This window comes from Fukomys damarensis, unplaced genomic scaffold (assembly GCF_012274545.1).
Source record: "Fukomys damarensis isolate Sample0158 unplaced genomic scaffold, DMR_v1.0_HiC HiC_scaffold_12, whole genome shotgun sequence".
In the NCBI taxonomy this organism is placed as follows: domain Eukaryota; kingdom Metazoa; phylum Chordata; class Mammalia; order Rodentia; family Bathyergidae; genus Fukomys; species Fukomys damarensis.
The window spans coordinates 2,976,104-3,002,862 of NW_022900924.1; the positions used below are offsets into that span (position 1 = coordinate 2,976,104).

Consider the following 26,759-nt stretch of genomic DNA (forward strand, 5'->3'; position numbering starts at 1 on the left):
TGTATGGACTTTTTTTTTTTTTTTTTTTTTTTTTTGGTTTTTTGAGACAGGGTCTCACTGTTTAGTGAGACTGACCTGGAACTCACTATGTAGCTCACGCTGGTCTCAAACTCACAGCAATCCTCCTGCCTCAGCCTCCCGAGTGCTGGGATTACAGGCATGCGCCACCACACCCGGCCGGCGCTATCTTTTTAAAAGAAATATTTTGGCAACTTGATTAGAAGGAAATTGCAGTGAGCTTCCCTTTGGACCCACTCTGCTGCCTGCTTCTGAAATTCAGGTGTCTTCAGTTTTGTTTGCTGCATTGTTATTAAGAGTCTCACAGAACCCATCCTCTGCCAGGCTCCCCATTGCTTTGAACCTTCCTGCAATCCCACTGTTGGGTTTCCCAGCTGCTCACTCTTCACCTGTTCCCAATTACGCTAAGTGTAGGAGACTACACCATCCTTAACATCTGCCTGGTGACGCAGCAGCAGCATCTCCCTTCATTTTATGATGCTGCTTTTTTGGGCAAGGGCCACAAAAGTTTGTCATTTGACATGCTATCTGTTCCTGCAGCTGTAACAAAATAGTCCATATGCTGACAGTATGTCTCAGGCCATGCTCAAATGTTCCCTGGATCATTGGCCCAAAAGACATGGTCAGTTGTTTGTTTTTCAAGGAGAAAACTTTTCATTTTGTGCATATTTATATATGGAGCTCTTTATATGTTACTAGTGCCATGCATTTACACAGTTGTGTGTGAGCACATCCGCGGGTACATATAAACATGTATTCCTGGATTGGGGGAGAGACTGCAGAGAAAGACAGCTTCAGCCAGAACAGCTCCTGTCCAGAGAAGCAAACTTCCCATGTTAATAACTCTGTTGTGATTTTTGGTCTCTAGCTGGAATTGCTGGGTACATTCTTTCAATTTGCAAGAACAAAACCTTTAGTCCTAATTTACAGGTAGAGGACTTTTTGCTCAAATGCACTGAAATAAGTCTCTTTTTTTTGGGGGGTGCATCAATCTATACTGTGATCGTCCTTTTAGAAGGGCAAGGCAAGGAGAATTCCTGGATATCTCCACTCATGTTCTACTTCTGACTGGCGGTGTTTCAGCCTTTATTCCAGTGATTGGTTTTCACGGAGCTTGGAAAAGAACCATTTCCATACTAGTTCTCTTAAAAAGGCATTGCCTCTTAAGTGTTTGAATTTTCCATGGCCCACATCTAAGCTGGACCTGAGTCAGAAAAGGACCCCTGCCCGCTTCATGAGGTCATCATGTACAATATCTGTGAATTGAAACTACATAACTGATGCTGCTGATAATAATCAAATGGTCAGGACAGGGATTCTCGTGACTTTTGGTTGGGTTTTAGAGCTCCACACTAAACTTGCTGACTCTTTTTAGAATGCTTTGCTCATAGCCTGAATCCTACAATTTCCTTTTTAAAAACAAATACGTTTAATAGAGGTTAATTACATTCAATAAGCTAGACATTGAAAGATGCATTGCATAGTGAATTATGACAGATGTATACACCTGTGAAACCATCACTACAAGACACAGCATTTTCATCACCCTGAAAGTTTCTTTTTTCTCAATGGTCCCTTCCTTCTCTACTCCAGACCCAGATAATCACTAATCTGCTTTCTGTCACTGTAGATTAGTTTACATTTTCTGGAATTCCACATACATGAAAATATGCGTTTTTGTGCCCCCCGCCCTTGGAAGGGAGAAAGGTCTGGGTTCTTTCAGCTTTATGATTTTTAGGTTCATCCATGTTGTCGTGTGTATCCGTGTTTTGTTGCTTTTTATTGCTGACTAGTCAGCAGTCCGTTGTATGGGTGGGTGCACCGCAGTATTTAGTCTTAGCCTGTTGGTAATTACAAATAAAGCTGCTGTGGACGTTTGAATATAAGATTTGTGTGGACAAATTTTTCATTTCTGTTGTGCAAATACCTAGGAGTAGAATTTGTAGGTCGCAGGTAGATGTCTATTTATCTCTATAAGAAATGCCGAACCCTTCCCGAGGAACTGTGTCCTTTGGAAACGCATCCCCAAAGGCACTGTGTAAGGGTTCCCACATCCTTGTTAACACTTTATATTATCAGTCTTAATTTAGCCATGACGGTGGATATGTAGCTCATCTTGTTGTGGCTTTAATTTGTATTTCTCTGATGACTGCATGATATTGAACATCTTTTTCTGTTTTTGGAACGGGGGCTCAAACTCGAGACTGTGCTTGAGAAGCAGGCAGTGGAACCACTGAGCTAAATCCCTGGCCCTGAACATCTTTTCTTGTGCTTATTTACAATCTGTATCTCTTCTTTGTGAGAACTATTCAAATTATTTACCCATTCTTCATTTGTGTTACCTTTTTTCTTTTTTTGTACTGGGAACCAAACTCGGGACCTTGTGCTTATGAATTGTGTTATTTTTTTACCGTTGGTTTTTTAAAAGAGTTCTTTATATGTACTGGGTTATAGCCCTTGATCCTCTTATGAGTGTTACAGTAGTTACTGTATTTTTGTAGTTAAGTAACAAGGCCTTGTCTTCCATTTTAGTGTTCAGAACTGAACCTTTTCCAAAACAGACATATTGTGTCATCTTCTTCACGTCAGGTAATGGCATTTCTATTCTTGGGGATCATTCTTGACCCTTCTTTATCCATCATCCACATCTAACCCATCAAAAAGTTCTCACCAGGGCCAGGGATTTAGCTCAGTAGTTCTGCCGCCTGCCTCACAAGCACAAGGACCCAAGTTTGATCCCTGGTACCAAAAAAATAAAATTAAAAAATTCCCGCCACACCTGAGTTCGATTCCAGTACCCACAAGAAAAAAAAATCTGGCTGCATCTGTCTTCATCCAAGCATTTCCAACACCTGTACTATTTCTGTCCTATTCCAGGCCACCATTGTTTCTCTTCTAGGTTATATTCCCTTACTGGTCTTCGTTTGTTTCCAACACTGCCTTCTCCCCAGTCTCTCTCCAAACACAGTAGCCAGAGCAGTCCTGTTAAATCACATGCCAGACCATGTTACTGCTCTATTCAGAATCCACCACTGCCCTCCCAGCTGGCTTGTGAAGGCTTCTACAGCCTTTTGTGGTTTGGCCTGCTGTCTGTCTCCCCCTTGCCCTGTCTCCCCCTTGCCCTCCCTGTTTCATCCGCACTGGCCTCCTTGCCACTCTTCAGATATGCCGGACCTCCCTCAGATATTTTATACTTGCTCTTGTTTCTTGATTTGGAATAATTTTCTATATCTAGAATGGCTTCCTCTTTACTTCCCTTAAGTCTTTGTTTAAGTATCACCTTCTGCTTAGTGTTTAATTTTGAATCAGCCCCCCAAACACCAAATATTAAAAAAATTAGAGGTATAATTATGTTCAAAGACAAAATAAAAACACGGTGGGGGGGAGAACAAACATCAAGTAAAGATTAATACTGAAGCCAAAGTCCTGCCATCTTTTGTGTCTGGAAGTAGGCACAGCTGACATTAGGAGCGCTGCTGCAGCCCTTAGTTTAGTTTCAGTAGTAACTAAAAGTAGTAACTAAAAGTCACCCTGTAGGGAAGGGCCTGGGGCCAGACTTACTACCTCAGACCAAGCCCTGAGCCGGTTGTGAGAAGAGGCTAAAAACATAGGACAAGTACTGCTCAGGTGAAGCCCAGGGCAGTGGGAAGAAAGATACCACTTTGTAATAGTACGGGCTGAGGCCACCTGAAGGCCTGATGGCTAAGGTTTACCAATATTATTATGTCCTGGGGGCCCTGATCTGTCTATATAAACTATTAGACGTGGAAAATAGACTTTGAAATTTAAATCTTCATTGAAACTCCAAAGTGGACAGTGATGCATGTAGGACTAGGGACCTGAAAGAGATGCTGAAGAATTGACCAGACCCACAGAAGAGTAAAGCTGTTTGGCCCAGGTCTCTAACTCACATTGAATGAATGTCCAGAGGGAAGACATGGGAGTGGTGGCAGAGATGAAGGCTGAGAATGTTCCAGAACTGAAACAAGTGTGAGTTTCCACATTGAAAACACAGAAGTGCTTTATGTAACAGGATGAATCGAAATAAATCTATACATCTACTGCTAGTAACATTGCAGTGAAATAGCCCGATGTAGGAATGAAACAAAACTCTTCACAGTTGTTGAAGAGACAAATGAACTATGAAGGAGCAACAATTTGATGGCAGTTTTCTGTTTTGTTTTGTTTTTTTCCTCTCTCTCCACAGTTCCACGTCATCACAAGCCTTAATCCTAAATACTAAAGCAGTAGGTTACTGCTCACACTCCTCTTGAAAGGTTTGCTCTTAGCCACAGATTAAGTCTTATGAGAGAGAGGGGATCTACGTTCGCGCCCTCGTCTGTTACACAGTGTAATAGAGTTGTTCAGGTTGTGGCGTTTCTCCTACCGAGAAGGAACCATGAGACTCAAAGATGAGGTACTTAAGGCCGCAGTTTTGTAAAAGATGGAGGTCAGGCAGTGAACCAGAGCCCGCACTCCCTTCATCCCTCCTCAGGATAGTAAAGCAGGTAACTTAGGCAGACACAGTGATCTAAGAGGTAGTTCTCTAAACTTAGGTGTAATTTAAAGATCTTTTGCTGGGGTTCCTGTTACAGCCAAAAAACTTTTATGCCAGAAGTATGAGTGGTTCCCTGACTTCTAACTTTGGGTCAGCAGCATCCTGATAAAGGATACAGTGAGATTGCCTCGTCATCCTCCAGAACCAACAAGCAGACTGACCAGATGCCTGGTGTGTTCTCTACTTCTTTGGTCACTTCCAAGTTAAAAAAAAAAAAAAAAAAAAGGAAAAGGAAGAAGGAAAGGGTAAGAAGAAAGATTTCCTTTATTAACATGTTGCTAGGCCATGTTAGTGATTTACTATGATGTATTTTTTTTTTCTTCAGATTAGGAAAATCAATATAGGTTGTTTTTTTTTAAATTTTCTTCCAAACTACCCTGTTTCCTTCCTTTTTTATTTTGTTGAATTGCAAAGCTTTACATTTTTACATCATTCTCTTTCGGTTGGACAAGGACCTAGACCTTTATAGACATCAGAAAGGGTCTCAGGGTCAGGGCTTTGAGAAAAGTAACTGCAAGTGTAGACAGGATATGTTAGATCACTGACTATGGAGTGGGTGGAGTGTGCTGAGGAGTCAGAGGGTGGATGTAGTATATAGAAAAGGCATCAAGTTTATATAGTACTTAAGAAATCAAGAGATCGAGGTATAAAACAACCTATCAAATACTTGGGCATTCACACACTAGCCTAAGAAATAGTATTCAAGATCTTCTTGATATATAGGACTGCCTTCCTGAAATTTTTTTTTTCTTTTCTTTTCTTTTTTGAGACAGGGTCTCACTATGTAGTTGAGACTGACCTGGAACTCACTGTGTAGCCCAGGCTGGTCTCGAACTCACAGTGATCCTCCTGCCTCAGCCTCTGGAGTGCTGGGATGACAGGCGTGCGCCACCATGCCTGGCCCTGAATTTGGTATTTTCATTTCCATTGCTGCATCTGACTTTATTGGCCCAGCATTTGGCTGAAGGTATTGTAGAAACTTGTGTATTCCTAGATTTGGGCCTTTGACTTGTGGCAAAGGGTTCTTGGGTGCACTTTGGCTGTATCCTTACCTGTGAATCAGGTGGGGACTGGGTTGCCCTTCCCTGCTAGAGTCCTTTGTTGTTATCTTAGACCCTTGCCCACCTTCTCCGTCTCGATGTTGCCTTTTACTCTGGCTCACCCAGTTAACTAAGCTGTGCAGACAGGCACTATTCTTAGCACTTAGGCTGGATGAAATGTTACTTGCTTTTTAGCAGCAGAGAAGTCGTGGAAATATTCTTGATGTCTACTGTGGCAGCGGAGTAAGTACCCAGGCACATAGGGTCCTTTAAATTCCAGCTCTGCCATTTGTGTGTGACCTTGAGGAAATTGCTGAATCTTTTTGTGTTGGTTTCCTCACCTATAAGACAAGAGTATCTACTACAAAGGTAATTTGTGAGAATTCATTCCCATAAAACTAGTGGAATAGTGCCTGCAACCTGGCAAGAACTTAGTAAATGTTAAGCAGCTCTTATTATCTTTGCTGTCTTAGTGGCTGTGTTGGGCTTGCTGTAGACTGTAGTGTATGTTATATCTCATCTTAACAACACCTATGTCACTATCAGTGTCTTTACATGTGGATGACAAGACAGGAAGAATACTAGCTGTATTATGAGGCTCTCCCAGGAGGTGTTGGTTTGCTTGGGTCTAAAGCTTTGCTCACTGTCCTGGATCTTGCTGCTTTCTCTTGTGATGAACTAGTGATGATGGACCTTTAGAGTTTTCATTGATCCAAACAGCCCACTGTGGCACATGTGCCATAAGTTCACCACCACTGTGACAGGCCCTGTGAAACAGCCATGTACTCTTGACCTAGAGCTTTGGTGTAGTCAGGGTATAGAAGAGCAGACAAGGCCAAGATCTTATTGATTCAGCTGGTAAAAGTAAAAGCTGCTTTTCAATTACATTTATTACTTACATAGATAGCAGAAGGAAGGGAAGCCAAAGGTGCCAGCCAGCTCCCATGGTCTATGTCCTTCATACCCAAAAGTATGATACGGAAACAGAAGAGGCTAATGACTAGTGTGTGGGGTGAGATGCCCCATTACCGAGGAGTCTGGGACTGCTGCCAAACCAGTTTGACCTGCAGCTCTGATCTGAGGGGACAGGACAGGAAGCCTCATCCTTATCAGAACTCGGAAGTGATAAGACATTCTCTTATAACAGCCCAAGTCAGAGAGGAGGTGGATGGCAGACAAATTTTGAAGTGCATCTCTGCTTCCTCCGGCCTTTACCTGTGTGGCCTCTGTGGCCGTGTCAGGATTCTGTGTCTGGGTGTTCTTACCGCCCTTGGTCCACAGGCCTGTAGTCTTTGCTCTCTTTGACCTGAAGTGTTTGGGTCTCTTTATCTGACTTCTGTTTTGTATATTAGGGCTAGTGAACTTTCTAGGAATAAATATCACATTCATCCAAGTGGAGAGAGGCCAAATCAAGTATTGTTTTTTTGTACTTTTACACCTACACATTCACGCATCACCTTGCCCTTACATAGAAGTACAATAAATTAGTTTCTTTGTATGTAAACCTAGAACCAGCCGTTTTCTTTAGCTGATTGCCTTGAAATTAGACACTGCAAAATCTTGTCCATTAATCTTGCACCTAAGAACTGATTAGTTGATGGGCCGGGGACGTGGCTCAGTGGTTCTGCTACCTGCCTCACAAGCACAAGGTCCTGAGTTTGATCCCCAGTACCCCCCCAAAAAAACGGACTAATTGAGACTCTAGGAGTCCCCCATTCCTGGCAACCTGACAGGTCACCCCATCACTCAGCCCTAGAATATTGAAGTAAGGGATGGTATTGCAAGGAATGTCAACCCAAATGCCCAGAGGGCCTTTTTTCCCTTTTAATCATCCATCACTGTGATTAAATGCTAAAATTGTGCTAGGCTTTCAAGGTTCCCCTTTGCTGACAAATGTGGATTCAGGAAGTAGCTGTAAGACCAACTTGGGCAGACCCACTCTTCTTTAAAGGAGAACTTTGTAAGCAGATGTAATCAGGCATAGGTAGCTTAATGAGGTGGGGAATGGGAAAGAAACTGACCTAGCTGTGCTAGTAATTCCTGATATATAGTGGCTGTCTCCAAGGAGCCCAGAGCACAGTTTAGACATTATCTCATTAATCCTTCCCTAACCCCATGAGGTAGGCAGGTGGCAGACATTCCCTTGCTCATAGGACCAGTGAGAATGGGGCCCTTATTCAACTTGCCCAAGGTCATACAGGGTGGCAAAGCCCAGCATATAATTTATTGCGTTTAATGCTTGAGCTTGTGGTTTCCTCCCTCTCTATCCTCCTTCCCCTGCTATTAACATACTGCGTAGGAATATTTTAATTATTTTCATCAAATGTCCCTTCCAGAAGCACTGCTGGCTCTTTCCCTGGGTTTGGAAACTTACCAGTGTAATTACAAAGAAGCAGGGGATGGAATGAGGTGAATCTGTAGCCTGTGGATGTAGCGAGTGAGCCCTTCGGGGATCCCCGAGGCACTGTCCCCTTCCCCCGGGACTCTTGCCCATTCTGGCTTCACCCTCTGTTATTTTACTTCTGTGCATTCTTTGTTGGGTTTCTTGCTTGATTATGTGGTCATGGGTATGTGGACTGTGGACAGCCTGTCACAAACCCCCTTTTGCTGTATCTCTTTTGAGGTGATGCCCTTTTCATTTTGTTCTTGAGACTGTTGGGCCCTGGTTGAGGTGCTTCTTCCTTGAGCGCTGCACTCCAGTCTCCCCCTTTCATCCTTACTTTCTGAGCACATGGGCTTGTTCCATCTCGCTCATGTGGAGGAGGTGTCGTCCCTGTTTTACCGATGAGCTGAACCCGGGGTAGATAAAGTAGCCGCCTGGACAGTAGGCCTCTTTTCAGCTTATTATGCCACTGATGATAATTAGTCTTGCCCCATGCACTTTTTTCCCACTTGCCCTTTATTTGCATAATTCTTTAATAATGGCTTTATTGGAATATAATTCACATGCCATATCATTCACCTATATGATGCGTACAATTCCGTGGCTTTTAGTCTATCCACAGAATTCTACATCCATCACCACAGTCTATTTCAGAACATTTTAATCTCTTCAAAAAGAAATGTCATACATTTTAGCTGTCACCTCCCTATTTCCCCTCTACAGCCCTCACACCTCTGAGTCCTAAACAACCACCAATGTACTTTATGTTTCTCAGGCTTTCATATAAGGTGTGGACTTTGTGGCTGACTTCTGTGACTCAGCATGATGTTTGTTGTCAGGGTTTATCCAAGTTGTAGCACGTATCCGTATTTGATTCCTTTTTTATGCTTATATCATATTTTGTTTACCCATTCTTTAGTTGATTGACACTGGGGTTATTTCTGCCTTTAGGCTATTAAGAAAAATGTTACTATGAACATTCATGTACAAGATTGTGTGGATAAATATGTTTTTATTTATCCTAAGTATCTACCTAGGAGTTAAATTGCTGGATCATATATGGTAACTATAATTGTATAAGGAATTTGCAGACTGTTTTCCAAAACAGCCACACCATTCTGTATTCTCACCAACAGTGCATAAGGGTTCTCATTTCTCCATATCCTAACTGACACTTGTTATTTTTTGTCTTTTTTAGAATAAGCCACCATAGTGGGTTTGAAATAATATCTCATTGTGATACTGACTTGTGTTTTCCTGAAGGATTATGGTGTTGGGCAGCTTTTCATATGCTTGTTGGCATTTGCATATTGAGAAATATCTATTTACATCCTTTTTCCTTTTTTTTTTTTTTTTTTGAGATAAGGTTTCACTGTGTAGTTCAGGCTGGCCTTGAACTCACTGTGTAGCCCAGACTCATTGATCCTCCTTCCTCAGTCTCCTGAGTGCTAGTGTTGCCCATTTTTTTTATTGGATAATTTGTCTTTTTAGTATTAACTTTAAGAACGCTTTGTGTATTTTAGATATTAGTTCTTTACCAGATATAAAATTTGCATTTTTTTTTTGTATATTGTGAGTTACTGTTTTACTTTCTTTTTTCTTCTCTCTCTCTTTTTTTGAGACAGGGTCTCACTATGTAGTTGAAACTGACCTGGAACTCACTATGTAGCCCAAGCTGGTCTCGAACTCACAGCGATCCTCCTGCCTCAGCCTCTCCGAGTGCTGGGATTATAGGCATGCACCACCATGCCCAGCTCGTTTTCACTATGTAGTTCAGGCTGGCCTTGAACTCACTATGTAGCCCAGGCTGGCTTCGAACTCACAGTGATCCTCCTGCCTCTGCTCCCAAGTGCTGGGGTTACAGGCGTGCTCTAGCACGCTGGCCAACTTTCTAATTTTGTTAACATACAATTTAATTTTTTCTTTGGTTGCTTGTGCTTTTGCTATCATATTTAGTTCTTCATCTTTCTTGTGTGGGACACAAGAATTCTTTGTATCAAATCCTCAGGAATATAGGTGGATTAGAAAGATTCAGTACTGCCCTTTAGATGGAGAAACAAGGTGTAGAGGTTTCATGAGTCTTCCAAGGCCACATAGAAGAGTCAGAGCCAGGATCCTTCCCAGGCCAGCATGGCTCAAAGCTCATGTCCATTATAGCTTAGCTTGATCAGAGTTCCCTGATGGAGGTAGTGTAGAATGGCAGGCTCTACTCTTAGCTAGACGTTAAAGGGCCTGCTCTCAGCACTGTGCTAAGAATCTCCTCAGAATAGTTGCTTGGTGAATGTTAGATTATTCCTCCCTTTTTAGTTTCCATGTTTTGTTTTTTTTTTTTAAGGGTTTTTTTGAGACAGGGTCTCACTATGTAGTTGAGACTGACCTGGAACTCACTGTGTAGCCCAGGCTGGTCTTGAACTCACAGCGATCCTCCTGCCTCAGCCTCCGGAGTGCTGGGATTACAGGTGTGTGTCACCACGCCTGGATCCACGTTTTTTAATTAAAGAGACTTTCTGGAGATTGGGAAGCAGATTTAGAATCTTTTTTTTTTTTTCCAGGGCCTTGTGCTTGCAAGGCAGGCAGTGGCACACTTAGAATAATCTTGATTGGGAGGTAATTAAGCTGCCTCTCACAGGCCTACCTTCCTCTGCATTTGGAAAACTACTCAAGATTGTAACAAACTGGGCTTATTACATTCCATTGTTCAATATAAAGAAATTATCAGGAGTCATTGTCTTTATTTTATAAAAAACCTTGACTCACAATTTATTATGATAGTTGAAGGCTGTGTTAGGAACCAGTATGTGTGCATGGTGCCATATGTATACCTGGCTTTTCAGCCTTGAGAGGGAGCTTGCTGTGGGATTCTGTTCAGACCTGCTGGGCCAGCCCTTTGGAGTCTATGGTGCTTGTTTGGGGGAAAGGAGAACATCCCTTTGACAATGAGTGTTATTTCCCAGTCACCATTTACTTTTATGCTGTTATTTAGAGAGCTGATTTATAGAGAAAAAGCCTTGGTGAGCTTCTAGTTTCAATCACCTGTATATTTTAGAATTTTTTCAAATTATATTGATCAAACAATGTTATAGTGATGGAGGGCTCAGGTCTTAATTGCCTTTTCTTGCTGCATGTCCACAGGGTCATCGCTCAGTGAATGTTTGGTATGAATGAATACTAGAGTCTCTCAAAAGAAAAAAATCTGTACTTATTCTGGAACCTATTAGCTTGTATAATTCTTGTTTCCTTTCAGTTTTTGGCTAGACTTTGTTTTCCCTTTTGTTTTGAGATAGGTTCTTGCTTAGTTGGCCAGATTGAGCTTAAACTTATGATCTCTCTGCCTCAGCCTCCCAGAGTATAGACATTATAGGCATATGCCACCATTCCTCGCTCAGAGGTGATTTTTAAATACTTGTTATTGTGCAGTTAACCTTACTTTAAATTTTCTGTGTGCCTTTTCTACATTGTTATCTTCATCATTACCTCTTTTTGGTACAAAGAAACCTGATAAGATTCTCTTTTTTTCCTCTAAAATGAGAGTTCTCAATAGAGGAGTGGTAACCCTCAAGCACTTTGATGTGGAAGTCTCCAGCAAACAGCAGCCACTGCTAGCTCCTTTTTTGTGTCTGGGACAGTTTCTGTCACTAGTATAGTTGCCCTCATTGCTATGACAACAAAAGGAGGGCACCTACCTTCAGCTTCCTCTGGATCCTTGGTCCACAAAAGGGTTTAGGTGGTTGGGTCAAAAGACTAAAGGTTGTCTTTTTTTGGTATGTAGAAGAAAGAAAAAAATGTTTCAAGAGAAAATAGGTGGGGCTCTTCTCTTCCATTTCTTCCTATAAATTGTAAATCTTGATCCCAGCCACTACACCTTTAAGAAAAGGTCTGGACTGTTTGCTGTGAAACCCTGTACCCTAGTGACACCCTACCCTGGCCTGTAGTGGCAAAAGGACAAAAGGAAGGAAGTTTCCCTTTTAAATCCCCAGGAATTTTTTGATGAGATAATATTACAGAGTGAAATGTCTTGTCCTCCTATTAGTTTAGTGTTTGGCTCTGTGTAACAGTAACCCACTTAGAAGCAAGCGGCCCTTTTGAAGTTTATTTTAAACTCTCATTTGAACGTAGAGATAGTATAACCTTGGATAAAAGCACCACCAGCCCTGGTTTCAGTTTTGCCCTTCAGACATGTGGAAAGTGCACCAGTATATCTCAAGGATTTCTTATTGAAACCTTAAAGAGCTAGTCTTTTTCAAAGCTTGGCTTGATGGATCATACTCCAGGGAGCATGGTTCTTTTTTCTCCAGATGGGTGACCTTGCCTGACACAGTCTTTTGGCTCAGAAGTTCCCATAGATTGTTTTTGTCTTTTAACATACAGTGAAACCATGATAGTCAACCTTGTTGGACTCTGAGAAATTCGAAGGAAGTTTTATTTTCATATTTCAACCTGAAATCACTTGTCTCATATCTAGTACCTGAGGTGATTAGGTGTATTCATTGGCTTTCATCAGCAATTTGGTCTCAGCAGCTCCTTTGTTGGAAATGTGGGTAGGATGTTCAGTGCCTCTTCTTGAGGGTCATAGGATCTATCTGTGTCTGGGAGAACATTAGGAGTTATTTTTGCTTGTAAGGGTGGTAAAGGCATTGGTTCTTTCTCTACTCTTCCTGCGTCATCTCCCATGCCCTGTTCAGCCTTCGCTAGCCCAGCTCCAGAACAGCCATCCAAGAACAGTCTCCCTTCAGGTGTCCACTATCTTGGTCAAGGGCCCTGTGGAATCTCTTTTGAACCTGACACAGATTCTTTTCCTTTTTCAGAGGGGTGAACCCATAGAATCTGCTGAGACATCTGGAGGAAGAGACTTCTGTTCAGCAGTACATAAACTTTTGATCAGAATAAGGGGCCTTAAGTTCATAGAAAGGCAAAAAGTACCTCATCACTTGCAGGAAAGAGCATTCCACTGTTCCACTATTTGCAATTTCAGTATGACTCCTATTGCCAGAGGCAACTATTTTCAGTTTTTTCAGTAATTCTGCTTTTCATGAATTCTGAATATTTAAAAAATTTCTGTAAATAATGCTCATACTTCTTCACATCTTTAGTTCATTTCGAATTTGTCTTTTTGGATTTATCCTGTGGAAGGATGGTTTTGTCTCTTACTGCCCTATCCTTCTTCTTTCCTTCACTCTTCCCATTCTGTCTGTCTTCCAATTTAATTATATCACGGTAATTGTTTAGATCAGAATTTACACTATTATGGCTGTCAGAATTCTGGGCTGGACCCTGCAGGTTATACCGTGATTGTGGTCTACAGTTTTACTGTAGCATCTTATTTCTTTCTGGAGTTAATAGTTGTGTGTCCTTTTCCCCTCCTCAACCTCATTTACTTTATTTGCTGTGTAACTGTCACTTGCCATTCCCTTGTTCAGAACTGTAAATTCTTCTCATTACCAACAAACCCATTAGGTATGGAATGATTCCAGGATTTGGCTGTTTGGGTTATAGCCTTCATCCTCAGGTCCCATCTGGACGAATCCCTTGGCAGCAGTCGCATAGCTTTTATCCTGGGATTTCTCTACTCTGTTGGAGTCCCTAGATCCTGTGCTGGCCTCTTCCTTGGTTTATTCTCTCATTTTGTTGTTGCTGACAGCAGCTTCTGAAATTGAACATGGCTAGGAAACTTTGAGACTTTTGAATTTTGAAGGGCGAGGAGAATATTCTCTGTTCTCCTTCCCTCTCCTCTGCCTTTCTGAGGCACTCCTGAGTGAGGGGTGGTAGTGTCGTGTTCTCTGTATAAGAAGCGTTGTGGCTTCGTGTGCTTTTTTCACAGCAGGGCCAAGGAGCAATAGCCTTTGCTTCTGTGCCATTGTCAGGAAGTCTTTCTTGTCCTGGGAATGTCTTTGATGACTTGGTAATCAACAGTTATAAGAGCCTGATCTTAAAGTTCATGCAGCAGTTTGATTAAATCTTGACCTATTTGCCCTGATCCCTCACTTAGCTAAGCGCCTTACCAAAAACAAAGCAGGAGGCACCCGAGCAGGCCTGTCTCCAAGAACCCACAGGCTCTTCTGCCAGCAACCTTTTCTTGAGCGCCTGTTGGTTGCAAGGCTCTGGATGAGGTAAATACAGTAATATTGTACTTCTAGAAACAGGCAAGTAGAAGAAACTGTCATGCACTGATTCAGAGTGTTTGGGATCAAAAAGATGGAAACATCTCATCTGTGTGGGTATATTCAAGAAAATTCCAGGGAGGGAATGACATTTAAACTGGTTTTGAAGGGCAGAGTATTCTAGGCAAAGGCATAAAAAAACGCAACTGATCATGACAATTTAGAAATAGTAGAGAGAACTTTCTCATTGATTAAAATCTACTATGCTTAAATACTAGTATCTTAAATAACTCAATCCTTGAGTATTTTACTGATACAGATGGTATTGTTCTTGTTTTATAGCTTAAAAAATCAAGGTTTACAGAGAAGGAGTCATCTGTCCAGGTGTTGTGCCTCTTAAGAGATTTAGGCCCAAGATTGCATAATTCCAAAGGTTTCATTCTTTCCATTCCCAAACACCCCTTAGCAGAAAACGAGGAATAAGAGCCAGAGCTACTGCTTTGCAGTGATGCCCCACCTCATGATAAGGAGTAACTGGACATTTTTTTTTTCTCTAATTGACTTCAGATGTTGAACATCCTAAAGATCAGATTACATAGGTCACACGTCCTGTTATATCTACATTTTAATTGTAGCTTATCATTTACATGAAGTTTTAATGTGGATCCATCCCAGGAATTTTACTTATCTTCTTAGTGAACATTGTCTTTCCATTTCTTAGTGGATTCTTTGCCATTTTCATTCCACATTTCTGGATATATTTGATGTTAAATTCAAGGCCATCCTGGGCAAATTAGCAAGACCGCCTGCTTCACAAGCGCAAGGGCCTGAGTTCGATTCCCTACCATAAATAAATAAATAAATAAGGCTGGGGTTGTAGCTTGGTGTTTTCTAAGTTTATCCCCCACTACTGTTGGGGAGAGAGCTTCTTAAATTTGTTAGGTAAACTCTATTCATCCAAACATTTTCAGAAAGTAAACTCAGAAATGACCCTAGTTTTTAAATGCTCAAAAGTGAACATGCCTGGACATTGCACACTGATGTGTCCTCAGATTAATTTTGAATACTTAAGCATTCAGAAGCACATGCGGGTCATGGAGTTAGTCAGTGCCACTGGGTAGTGTGAGCATGAGTGAATTAGGACGCACGGTTTCTCCATGATGACTGGGGCAGTGAGGAAGCAGTGCCTAGCTGAACCTTTGGGAGAATATATGGTTTTAAGTGCAGAGGTCCTCATTCTGTATAGATGGTTGTTATCCAAAAAAGATGTTAAGATCTAATATTTCTTAGTAGATAATAGACAAAGTTTGATCGGGGCTATATCTTGAAAAATGAAACTGAAAATCATAGTTTTTATTGTGTTTTATTTATGTTCTTGGAGACATGGTCTCACTGTGTCATTCAGGTGGGCCTTAACCTCAGCCTCCCAAATGCTGAGATTAGACGCATGCCCCACCACACCTGCAAGTTTTTTTTTTTTTTATTTGACAAATTAAATTGTGATCATGGTCTTTGTACTGATTTTTGAGAATAAACACAGTGAATCTTGTGAGGGCAGCATTGGTACATCTTTTGCAGAATTATATGAGATTATTGTGCAGTTTCTTCATCAGGAATCATTTTTCAAGTGAGAGGATTCTTTTCCCTGGCATTCTCTCTTAATCCTTTAATCATTCTCTGTGATCCTTCCATGTATATTTCTTCTTTAATCCCTAACTAGATTATTTGCCATTGGCTTTGAGTGGGCTTCAGTCATTTACAGCACTAATATGACTTTGATGGACCCCATTCAATTCTGCCTTAGTTGCTGATTCCTGGTTCTAGTTTGCAGCCCATTTACAGAGTTTAGTCACCATGTCGCTGGATGTCCCCACAAGGGACACTGTAAGGATTAGAAGTGTATGTGTGTGTTAGCATACACTCGCTGAATGGGAAAGCCCTCTGCTTCACTTTTCCTACATGGGGTGTGCTCATTTGGATTCAATATCTTTCCCTGGAAGACTCCATTTTTTATAATAGGTCAGTTCACTTACAGATAGGCTCCTGCTATGACTACTTCCGCTTCCCTGTGAAACATTCTTCTGAGCTCCTAATGTGGAGTCTGTGGGTAAAGAGAACTCTGGGGTGTATTTAGCTGGAGACCTGGGATGGCAAGCATTTCCGGAGGTCGATATTGTTGTCAGGGGTGAACTGACAGTAGCCTGAGTCTTACAGTATTATTCCTGACAGATGGCTCAATGCTTGAGAAAGGTAGTAGCAAGCTTGGGCACCTGGGTATGTGAACAGGAATAAGGGTCTCAGAAGATAAAGGTAGCCAAGGATGGTGAGATGCGATTTTGGTTGTTTTACTCTCCACGTGAAAACAGACACACACCAACTAGTTGTACTCACTGGTACTTTAGAAAAATTCCTTTTGGTTTTTTAAGTCTTTGATCCTGTTCAGAAGTCAGCACCCTTGACAAGGCTGAGTGTTGAGCTGCTAACAGTCACTCCAGCAAATCGGAGGGTTTGGTAGGGGAGTCTTGGAGCAGGGAACAGTGGGAGTGCTGAGGAGGGGGAGAGCCTAGCGCCAAGTGCAGCTCAGGGTGCTGACCTGCTGGACCTGAGTGGATGGACCCTTCGGGTGTGTTTGAGACTTACTCACATGGCTGAGGTTTCTGCGTGTCCAGGGAACTTGCCTCTTCCATGTCCTTGCAGCGGCCTAAGTTCTGCTTCTTTAATACCCGAGCCTCTGGTCTGGTTAGACACCCTTCCTCCTTAAGGTTGCTGCGGTGGGTCAGTCGGGCCCCAGCCCTGGCTTCTGTTGCTCTTAGTTCCTGTCCTGATCCTTTCCCTGTCCGCATCTGCTACCCTCCCGGTCCTTGCCTTTTCTCCCTCAGAGTTCTCGGCTGCCCGTTCTGTTTCCACCATAGCCTTTACTCTTTATGTCATGGATAGTCAGCATTTGAGGACATTTGGCTTTGCTTTGAGCATATTTATTGTAGGTTTGTCCTCTCACATATGGATATGTGTTCTCTCACTGAGCATTTCTCACAGTGTGTCCCATGAAAACATATGATCATATTAAACACAAAAAGGACTTAAATCAGAGAAGGAAGTGATCATTGCAATAAATCAGAGAGGGAATTGATAGTTTTAGCAAAGATTGAAAACCTTTTGTTTGTTAACCATAGTTTTCTGCAGAACTTTAATTTACAAATGTAGATTCTGAGAGTTCCTGTGAAATGTTTTTCATTGTAATTTACTTGTGCAAGAACTTTTTTTTCATCTTGCTGGGCCAGTATTCTGCAGAACACAATTTCTAGAATGGTTGCTATTACTGGCTTCGGTTCTAGAAGGATAGAAACTACATTGTCCTCTACTGTGGATACTCATGTTAGTTGAGGGTATCAATAGGTGGGTTGCAATAATTTTTTTAGTAAACTCTTAGGACAGTTATTTGTTTGGCAGGGTCTCACTGTGAGTGCAGCCTGGCCTCAAACCCCACCTCCGTGTGATCTTCCTGACTCAGCTTCTCCCATGCTGGTCTTATAGGTGTACTCTGCCACACCTGGCTGTTTGAATTTTTTAAAAAGACGACTTTTTTTGGTGGTAAGATTCATATGAAGTCCACCATTTTAAAGCACAAAATTCAGTGGCATTTAATATGTTCATAGTGTTGTGCAACTGTTACCACCGTGTCGCTCCAGAACATTGTCATCATTGTCCCTAGGAGGAAATTTTGTACCCATTAAACATACAGTCTCCATTTTTCTCTGAGCCCATGGCAACCTATGGATGTGCCTATTGGAACATGTTATATAAATGTACCCATACACTATATGACCATATTTTGGGCTTCCTTCAGTTAAATTTTTTTTTTTTTTTTGTACCGGGGATCAAACTCAGGACCTTGCACTTGTGAAGCAGGCAGCAGAACTACTGAGCTAAATCCCTGGCTCTTCAATAAAATTTTGATTAAGGTAAAGGTCAGTTAGCTCAGTGGTTCTGCCATCTGCCTTGCCAAGTACAAGGTCCCAAGCTTGATCCCTGGTACCAAAAGAAAAAGATAAAGGTCAAACCTGGATGATACCTATGCTCCTTCAAAGCAGCTCTTTATCATTGACCAAAGGCCTACAATAGATAACTTTAAAAGCAGTCATCTGTGTAGAAACCTCTGTGGCCAGATGAAAAGTAGCATAGGACACATTAGAAAAGGGTCAGAAGTTTATGCACCATTGCTGAGTGGACCTGGGGTTTCAGAAAGCAAGCTTGAACCGTGCTGGCTTGAACTGGCCCTAAAGCCCTTTCCTAGAAGTCAGAGGTGACTGAGCTATTGCCACAGTTGGCTTGTCTCCCCCCACCTTTTTTTTGTACCAGGGATTGAACTCGGGTCCTTGCACTTGCAGGGCAGTTGGCGGAACCTGTGAGCTAAAGCCTCAGCCCTACTCATCCCTTTAATGTGATAGAACATCCTAGGGTGGCTTTTAAAAACTGGATACCAAGAGCTCCCTTTTTCCTCCCTCCTTTCCTTCCTCCCCCTCCATTTCTCCCCGTTTCCTCTTCTTTTGTCTTAGAATTCCCTCAGAGGGTGTACCCCCCACCCTCTTATCCACTGCAAAGACAGTTGCTGGCCAGCACCTTTTAGCACCTCTTGTACATTGTTCCATGGGATTCAGGTTCCAAGGACCTCTCATCTCTGAGCTACACCCTTTGCCCTCCTTTACTGTGGTCTCTGGAATCCTGCATACTGCTGTCCCGAGGTGTGTCATGAGTCTGCCGAAACACCCATTTTCACTGTACCTTCTTCTGCCTTTCTTGGTATCCAACTCCTTTCCAGCTTTTGTGCCTTTCTCTTTGCTTTCTCTGTATGGACTGTGGCCCTTTCTTCTCTCTTTGATCAAGCCAGTATCATTCTCCTTCTCCCTCCATGTCATCTGTTAGCATCCTCTTCCCAGGCTTGAAATTACTGGCTTGCCTGATCAGTCTCCCCCTTCCCTCAGAGCTGACTTGAGGCTTAGCAGGTGCAGAGTTCCCCACACATTCTAACAACTCTTGCTGCTTGTGATAAGTTCATGTTGTGTTCAAATACAGCAGAAGTTAGATTTTCTGTCCCCAGTCAGGTGGCAGTTCTCTGACAAAAAGACCATAAAGTAATCAGGTAGAGTGGGAAGGCATCAGACTATCAGTCCAGGGGCCAGGTCACCTTGGGTATGCCACTTGCTGGTTGTGTTGTCTTTGAAGCCACTTATCTTGAACCCCTCTTCTCATCTCTAAAATGAGAGAGGAAGTGATGCCAATTTATTCTCATACATTCTAGAAGTCCAAAGTCCAAAGTGAGTCTGCAGGGCTGTATTCCTTCTGGAAGCTCTAGGGGACAGTCTGTTTCCATGGATTATCTGACTTCTGGAGGCTGCCTGCTTTCCTTAATGAATGGTTTACTTCTTCATCTTTAAAGCATATTACTGTGGTCTCTATTTCTGTTGTCACATCTGAGTCTCTCCCATGCCTCCTTTTTACCTCTTAAGGACTCTTGTAATAGATTGGAAACTTTTCCATCTGAAACTTAATCATCAAGCACAAGGACCTGAGTTCGATCCCCGGTACCCCCCACTCCAAAATAAATAAATAAATAAATAAATAAATAAAAGAAAAAGAAAAGAAACTTAATCATATCTGCCAAGCATCTTTTGTTATGTAAGGTAACTTATTCACAGGGTCTGGAGATTAGGACATAGATGTCTTTGGGGGCTGTTATTCTGTCTGCAATAGATTTTTAGTCTCCTATGTCTTTAACTTGCTACAGATCTAAAGATATATCTTTTACTTATGTAAGTGCTTAAGACACATGGTGCTGGGCTCAAAACATGTTAAGTCATATTTATCAACAAGATTTTGAATTTCCAGATTATTGTTAGGGTTATTCTAGGGCCTGCTACAATTTAGTGATAGTACTGTGAGCATGAATCTTAGGATTGCTCTGGTTTTCAAGCTTTTATATGAGAGAATTTGATGGTACTACTCTACCTATTTTTAATTTTGTGCTTTACAAATTTTTTAAAACCTGAAAGAACTTCATCCACTTTCCATTAGCCAGGGATGGCCTTCTGCAGCCTGTTAAGTTATACTTGTGTTTCTGCCACTTTTCATAATTCGGGATGTATCTTCAGGTCTTCGTCTATAAGTTGAAGAAAATGTGTTGTTAAGATCTAGAAGCCAAACAGTCTTGTATTCTAACCTAGGTGGTGTCATTATAATTGCTACTTAGTGTTAAACTTATGGTATTTCACAGCAATTCAGATTGGCAGTATATGGGATTTTACAGTGTTTCCCCCCCTACTCCCTTTTTGCCTTGAATGACCACGGGGCATCCATAAAATATATTTGTATAGTAGCTTGATTGTGTTCTTCTCGTGCTCTGCTCATTATCTTGAAATAGAATTCCTCAAAAGTTGATACAACTGTTCCTGCCTTTAAGTTTTAAGTCTACCTTTGGCTGGAATATGAGAAGTGCACAATATGAATCGAGCAAATATGTAGCTGGCCTATTGAAAATTTTTTTTTCCATTTTATCTCCTAGATGCACCCACTGGGCCTATGTAATAACAATGATGAGGAGGACTTGTATGAATATGGCTGGGTAGGAGTGGTGAAGCTGGAACAGCCAGAACTGGACCCCAAACCATGCCTCACTGTCCTGGGCAAGGTAAGCACCCAGCCCTCCAAATTGCTGCCATTCTGGTTGGTGTTTTCCACTCAGACATTTCCCCAGCATTTCAAATACAGTAATGGCTTGGTTCACAAATGCTTCTGTTTGCAAACAGTTTGGTTCACAAACAAGCATTCTGGCAAATCTTGCTTCTGTTTGCAAATTTCGTATCAAATGAGAAACAGGACCATGGTCACCTTCCCCAAAATCATAAAACAAATTAAATTTTTAAATCAAGGTGCCACTGCAGTTGGTTATGGGGAAGAGCCAGTCCTGCCAGCTCTCCCTCATGGCTGGAGTGGTGTGAGTCGAGGAGTCAGACAGGTCTTGCAGCAGCCTGTTACTGTTCATGGGCTTGGATTCTGAACGAAGCTGCCAGCCTCAGTTGGTCGTCTGCTTGGTAGCTTTGGTCAAGTTGTTTCCTCTCAAGGAGTCTCAATTTCTTGTCTCTCTAAAATGGGTTGATAGCAGACTTTCACAGTACTTTATCTTACACCGTTGGGGCCAGAAGTTTCAGAATTCTGAGATTTGGGGGGCTTATAGGATATAATTTTCTATGAAGTAATCTCCAGGGGATCTGGGACAATACTCAGTAATCATACACATTCAAATTTGTGCAGCAGACCACATGATGGATATTCACATTAAGTGGACTAGCTGAAATCTAAACAGCTCATGTTAGTTCAGGACAGTTTTTTCTCTAAATGAGTTCAGGACCATTAAATTCTGCTGTGAAGTAATTTATGAAAAAACTTTTGGATTTTAGAGCTTTTTTGGTTTTAGAATGGTAGACAGCAATTATGATCCTGTTTAGAACTTACCTCATAGGGTGGTTAGGAGGTGAAATGAGATGTAAATATCTTATGCTAAAGTGAGCCTTCAAAAAACATTTTCTGCCATTGACTGTTGTCACCCCATTTAGAAGTACTAAAAAAGACTTTTTAGCCAAGAAGATCAACATTACTTCTGACTGCAGTATAAGATCAAAATAAATTTACTTTGGAAAACCATCCATCAAGGACCTTAAAATATAGCAGGTAACAGTCTGTTTCAAAGTAGATCATTTTGCTGAAAGGAAAGGTTCAGAGAAAGTTATTTGAATTTTTGGTTGAAGGAAAGGTGGTCTCCCCTAAGGATAATGTTATTGTCTGGACATTTTTTATATTCTCAAAAGCTGCACTTCTAGGTACTATGGGAAAGGCTACTAGAATGGGGTGGGGGAGAACAGGTAAGAGAAGAAGTGGTTTTGACTTAAGAGAGCCAGAGACCCAAAGAAGCCCCCTGCTAGTGTCTTCTGAATAACCCCTGACCCCCGAGACCCTCACAAATCTAATTTGTGATTTTTGTGTCCTCTTTATTTTAAGGGCACTTGTCAAATTTCCTTGCCTGTTTGTTGAAGGGTGAAAGCCCAGAGGAATTACTGCCTGTTTGGTTTGTAGTTCGTGAAGTTGAATCAAGGTGTTTTAGGTGGCTCAGGCTCTGATACTTCATTATTTAAATAGGTGGCCAGAGCTGCTTGATGGTGGTAGAGAAGCAGTGACACTCTTGAGAATATGTTAATATTTTCCTAGGAAAAATGCCAGCTACATCCAAAGGGTAGGAACAGTGCTTTCCTTGTAGGTATTCTGTTCCTAGTGACTGTTTTCTCCTGTACTTAAATCGTTTCTATGCAGCACTCAGCTCATTGGCTTCATTTACTTTGCCCCAGTCTGTTAAGGCTCCATCTTTGTGTCTGTTCTATCAATAAATGGGTTGGAACAGTGCTCATGCGGTCACCCTATTATTTCCCATAGTTTAGTGGTAAGGCCACTTATTGGAGTCACTCAGATAATTCAACTGTTTCTTCTACTTTGAGACAACCATGCAATGGTTTTACTTGGAGAGTTTGTATGGTTTGGCCTGCTGGCCTGTAAAAGGGGGAAATGGAACCTTTTGACATATATTGAATCATTAAGTACTTCTTGGGTTTATTCATTCACCAAATTGTAATTCAATGCAAAAACCTAGGAGTTAAGTCTGTAGTTCTACCTGCCTGAGAGCAGCAGTCCCATGTTTGTTTGGAAAGGCTGGGGCTTGTCAAGGGAGCACTTGCATATGGCTAGTTATTGTCATTGGCTTAAAGTTGACACTTAAATGAAATTATTAGCAGAAATGCTTTCTTGGGGCCAAAGTAAGACAGTTTCACATTTGCTTAAAAGCCGAGCTGGTGTAGGAGGTGTGATGAGCCAGGCCTGCCTCTGCTCCCACCCTCTCTCTGTCTCTGTCTCTGATCTTCTTAAGATGTGATTGTTTTCAGTTTCATTTTCATTAACTTTGCTAACTGTATTTTCTTTTTTTATGAGCTCCCAAAGGCAGGTACAAAAGACTAGGGTAAAGGATGGCAAAGTAATCCTCATGGACACCTCAGTCCCCTGTAGACAGTATGATTTTCCTTCTATTTCTTCATTTTTGGTGGCTATAAAAAGAAGAGATGGATAGTAAAGAGAGGCAGAAAAGACCATAGAAAGAGGGCTAGGGATGCAGCTCAATGGTAAAGCCCTTGCCTAACATGCACAAGGCCTTAGGTTCAATCCCCTGCAGTGCAAAGAAAAAGAAAAGCTAAAAGTAGGGGGAAAGTATAATGAGGCTGTGGAATAGGGATGGAAGACTCCTGGGTTTTTGTTGAGACTTGTTGAAAACTCTAGAAGGGAGGGCTTCATCAGTCACCGCACACCAGGCATTCAGAAAGTCTAGAGCAGTGGAGGGCTAGACACCCCTTTCTCCCTCCTCCTCAACCACCCTTGCCATCTACCTGTCCACAGAAGATGCCACAGGGCAAAACCTTGAAATAAGAGAGAACTGTCCTCAAAAAAAAAAAAATTTAAGCCTCTCTAGGAGTTCAAATAAAGTTTCATTTTAAATGCAGAAGACATAAACTCATCACCTTGTTTTATTACTGAGCACTTTAGAACTCCTCAGAAAAGAACACCGCAAACTCATGAGAGAACAATGATTTGTGATCCCCTCTTTCTAATCTTTTCGATTCTATGGAAAAGGTGCAAAATGTAGGATCTGCTAGGGAGGCAGAGCTGAGATTTGGGCAACTCCCTGTAAGCAGTAGGCCAGGTTGCCCAGCCTGCCCTGCCTCCGGCCAGGCCAAGGGCAAGTCTTTTCAGCCTGAGCCTCTCTTTTCCACTTATGTGAAGAGGCTGCCCTAAGTCCTCCCTTCCTTGTCTCGTATTTTAAATTTCAAGTGTCAAGATCGTATTTAAAAATCTTCCCTCGATTTTCTAGTTGAGATTTTAGTTACAGCATTGAAGGACAGTCTCTATTACCTATGACATTTTAAGTCTTAAGAAATTAAAACAAAATAAAATTGACATTTTTGGGCATCTGGCTTTGAAAAGCCAACGTCTTAAATCATCCCCAAAGTGCAGAATCTATGTTTACGTCCTAGGCATGCATTTTAACCCTTCTTTCAGTAATTGTTAAGGGTCTTATGGAGCTGCAAAGAATGTAGAAGATTGACTTTAATAACTTTTGGAGAATCTCATGACCCAAAACACAAAAAGTGTGCTTGTCTTTCTACTGGAGCTCACCTTGGGCTGATACTGTAGCTCCAGGTAGGATAAACCCACCTCCATCACCCCAGGTTGGAGCAATTCCTAAGGAGAGTTTTGAAAGACAGCATGGTCAACAGGCATGTTCTTTTCAGGGCTTAAGAGAACAATATGAGGAAGTGAACAAAGTTTAAGAAAGGTGGGGAATTACATGTCACAATGACCTTGCCTTGGCTGAGTGACTTTAGAAAGGTGACTTTCGTTATCCATGACACACTCCTTTGTGACACGGGGCTGATGCTGCCTTTGTCATTGTGGGGCTTCTAGGAGATGCTTGTGGGACATTTGGCTGATGTCGGAGCCTGATGGGAGCGTACAAGCAGCCATCCTGTGCAGGGTGCCCACAGTGTGCTGGAGATTCACGTGCAGCATCTTCTTTGATTATCAGGATAACTCCAGGGCTCTAGTCCCACTTTCATGTCGTGGTGAGGAAGGTGACACCCAGAGGGGTTCTCTGCATAACCTGCGACAGCTCACAAGAGCTGAGATCTGAAATAAGAACATTCTACTGCTTTACAGATACTGTTTTCTTCTCCTTACCTTACTTTGTCTTGGCCAGGTTTTCTCAAAAATCATACGCTGTTTCAGTGTGTTCGCAGGCTTGGTCAGCACTGTTGGGTCCACATGGTTAGAATCCCAGTTGAGTTCTACTGAGAGAAAGGGAAATTTTCCCTGAGAGTCCTCGGCTGTGTCACATAAACCTTGTCTGGGTGCTGCTGTTCTTACAAAGCAAGCTGGCTCCTTCCCCTTCTCTGTGCATCTGTTTTGTTCCCTGCTTCCTCTGCCTACTCTGGGCCTGACACACTTGCTTGTGTGTGTAAAAGGTTCCAGCGAAAGGATTCATTGGCTGTTATGATGTACACCCAAAATGTCCCCCAACAGTCTCGCGTATTTGAAAGGCGACTGGATCGCGGGGTGCTGTCCTCATCAGTAGATTCCTCATTGATTGGCTCCGCAGTTTGTGTGCTGTTAAGAGATACAGGCCGAGTCAGAAGACCTGGAAGGATGTGTTCTTGTCCTTGACTCCTGCCTTTCTTCTCTGCTTCCTGGCTGCTCTGGTGGGCAGCTTGTTCTGCCGTGCCTTTCCATCATACCATTTCTGGCCTGGAGCTAGCCAGGTATGGACTGAAACTCCCAAACTCTCCTTTAAGTTGTGGTGTGAGGTACTTTGACTTAATCACAGGAAATCTGAGTAATATACTGGCCCATCTCAGAATGAGATGCTCATCTTTAGGCTGGTAAACTGTGCTGTGAGAGTGGAAATACACTAGAATTTAGCCTGTCCCACCTTCCTAGTATAGAGAGGGAGGGTGTAAGATGTGTCTTCTAAAACAGAGCTAGGTGGAGAGCAGTGCTCGACTTCCATTCCCTGAGTGGGCTCCTGCAGGCATCAAGTCTTAAGCGGGTGGGTCATATCCTCAGTTTATCCTGAGTCCCTCAGAGAGGATCTGGGAGGAAGGGCCTTTTGGTTCCTATGTGCTCTTCCTGTCCAGCGCGCAGACCTTGATTGTGACGGGTGAGGAAAAGCCAGTACACATGGACCAGAGGTGGGGTGGGTAGGTTTTATCAGGGGGCTGTGTGACACAGAGGTATGGGAGAACATGAGATATTAGGGTAAAAGGTGCAGAGGAAGAGGCTTTCAGGTGAAGGAGTTTGGTCTTGATTATCTAGGTAGCTGGGAGCCACTGAAGGCTTCTGATAAAAGGGCCCATATCACAGGATCCGGCTCTGAGGATGTTCCCTTGGCAGTGGCATTTAGGCTGATAAGAGAAAACAGTTTATGCTTTGCTCCTGGATGCCTCAGGAACTAAGCGTGCCTAGAAGTCAGTTCTTTTTAACATTTGGGATAGGCTTGAGCATTGAAACTGCTGAGGACACCTCATGTTTGACCTCTTCCCTTCCCCGTTTTCATATGTGGGCAAATGTGCATTGCAAAAGCAGCACAGTAAACAGGGTGGCAAAGCGGAAGACTGCTATATTGTGAACAGGAAAGCTGTTGTGTCCCACCTCTTCTCATGAGCAGCAGGAAGCCAGAGTATGAAGACTGGCAGACAGGTGAATCCCTGCATTCAGTCTCTCAACTCTCATCTAGCTCTCAGAGTGTCTTGGAAACTTGATTGCCAAGAACAAATAAAGAATCTGGTAACCAAGGTGTCCAGAAGACAGTCAAGGAAGACCCCCCGCCCCACAGGCTGATTGGGGGATGGGAAACCTGTAATGCGTAAGAGTTATTAACCCTCGTTTAAATCTCGGGTTCGTCCTAATCTGTGTCTTCCACGTGTCAGCCCCTCTACATGTTTCCACCTCGTGGGAGCCGCACCTGAAGCAGAGAGAATCCATCCAGTATCACTGTCCGCCTTTCTCTCCTTCTCATT

At 42.4% G+C, this 26,759-nt stretch overlaps 1 protein-coding gene across 2 annotated transcripts in view; it reads left to right on the forward strand.

Annotated features, from left to right (window-relative positions):
- Znrf3 (zinc and ring finger 3) overlaps window positions 1-26,759 on the forward strand; it is a 137,166-nt gene that overhangs the window by 59,568 nt on the left and 50,839 nt on the right. The window contains exons 1-2 of one of the 2 annotated variants that reach the window (XM_010603723.2): window positions 5,525-5,543; window positions 20,657-20,782. In XM_010603723.2, coding sequence (XP_010602025.1) covers window positions 20,657-20,782 — 126 coding nt within the window. In that variant the 5' untranslated portion in view covers window positions 5,525-5,543. Of the gene's footprint in view, window positions 1-5,524; window positions 5,544-20,656; window positions 20,783-26,759 lie in introns of those variants that run through there. The other variant, XM_010603722.3, reaches the window with a different exon arrangement.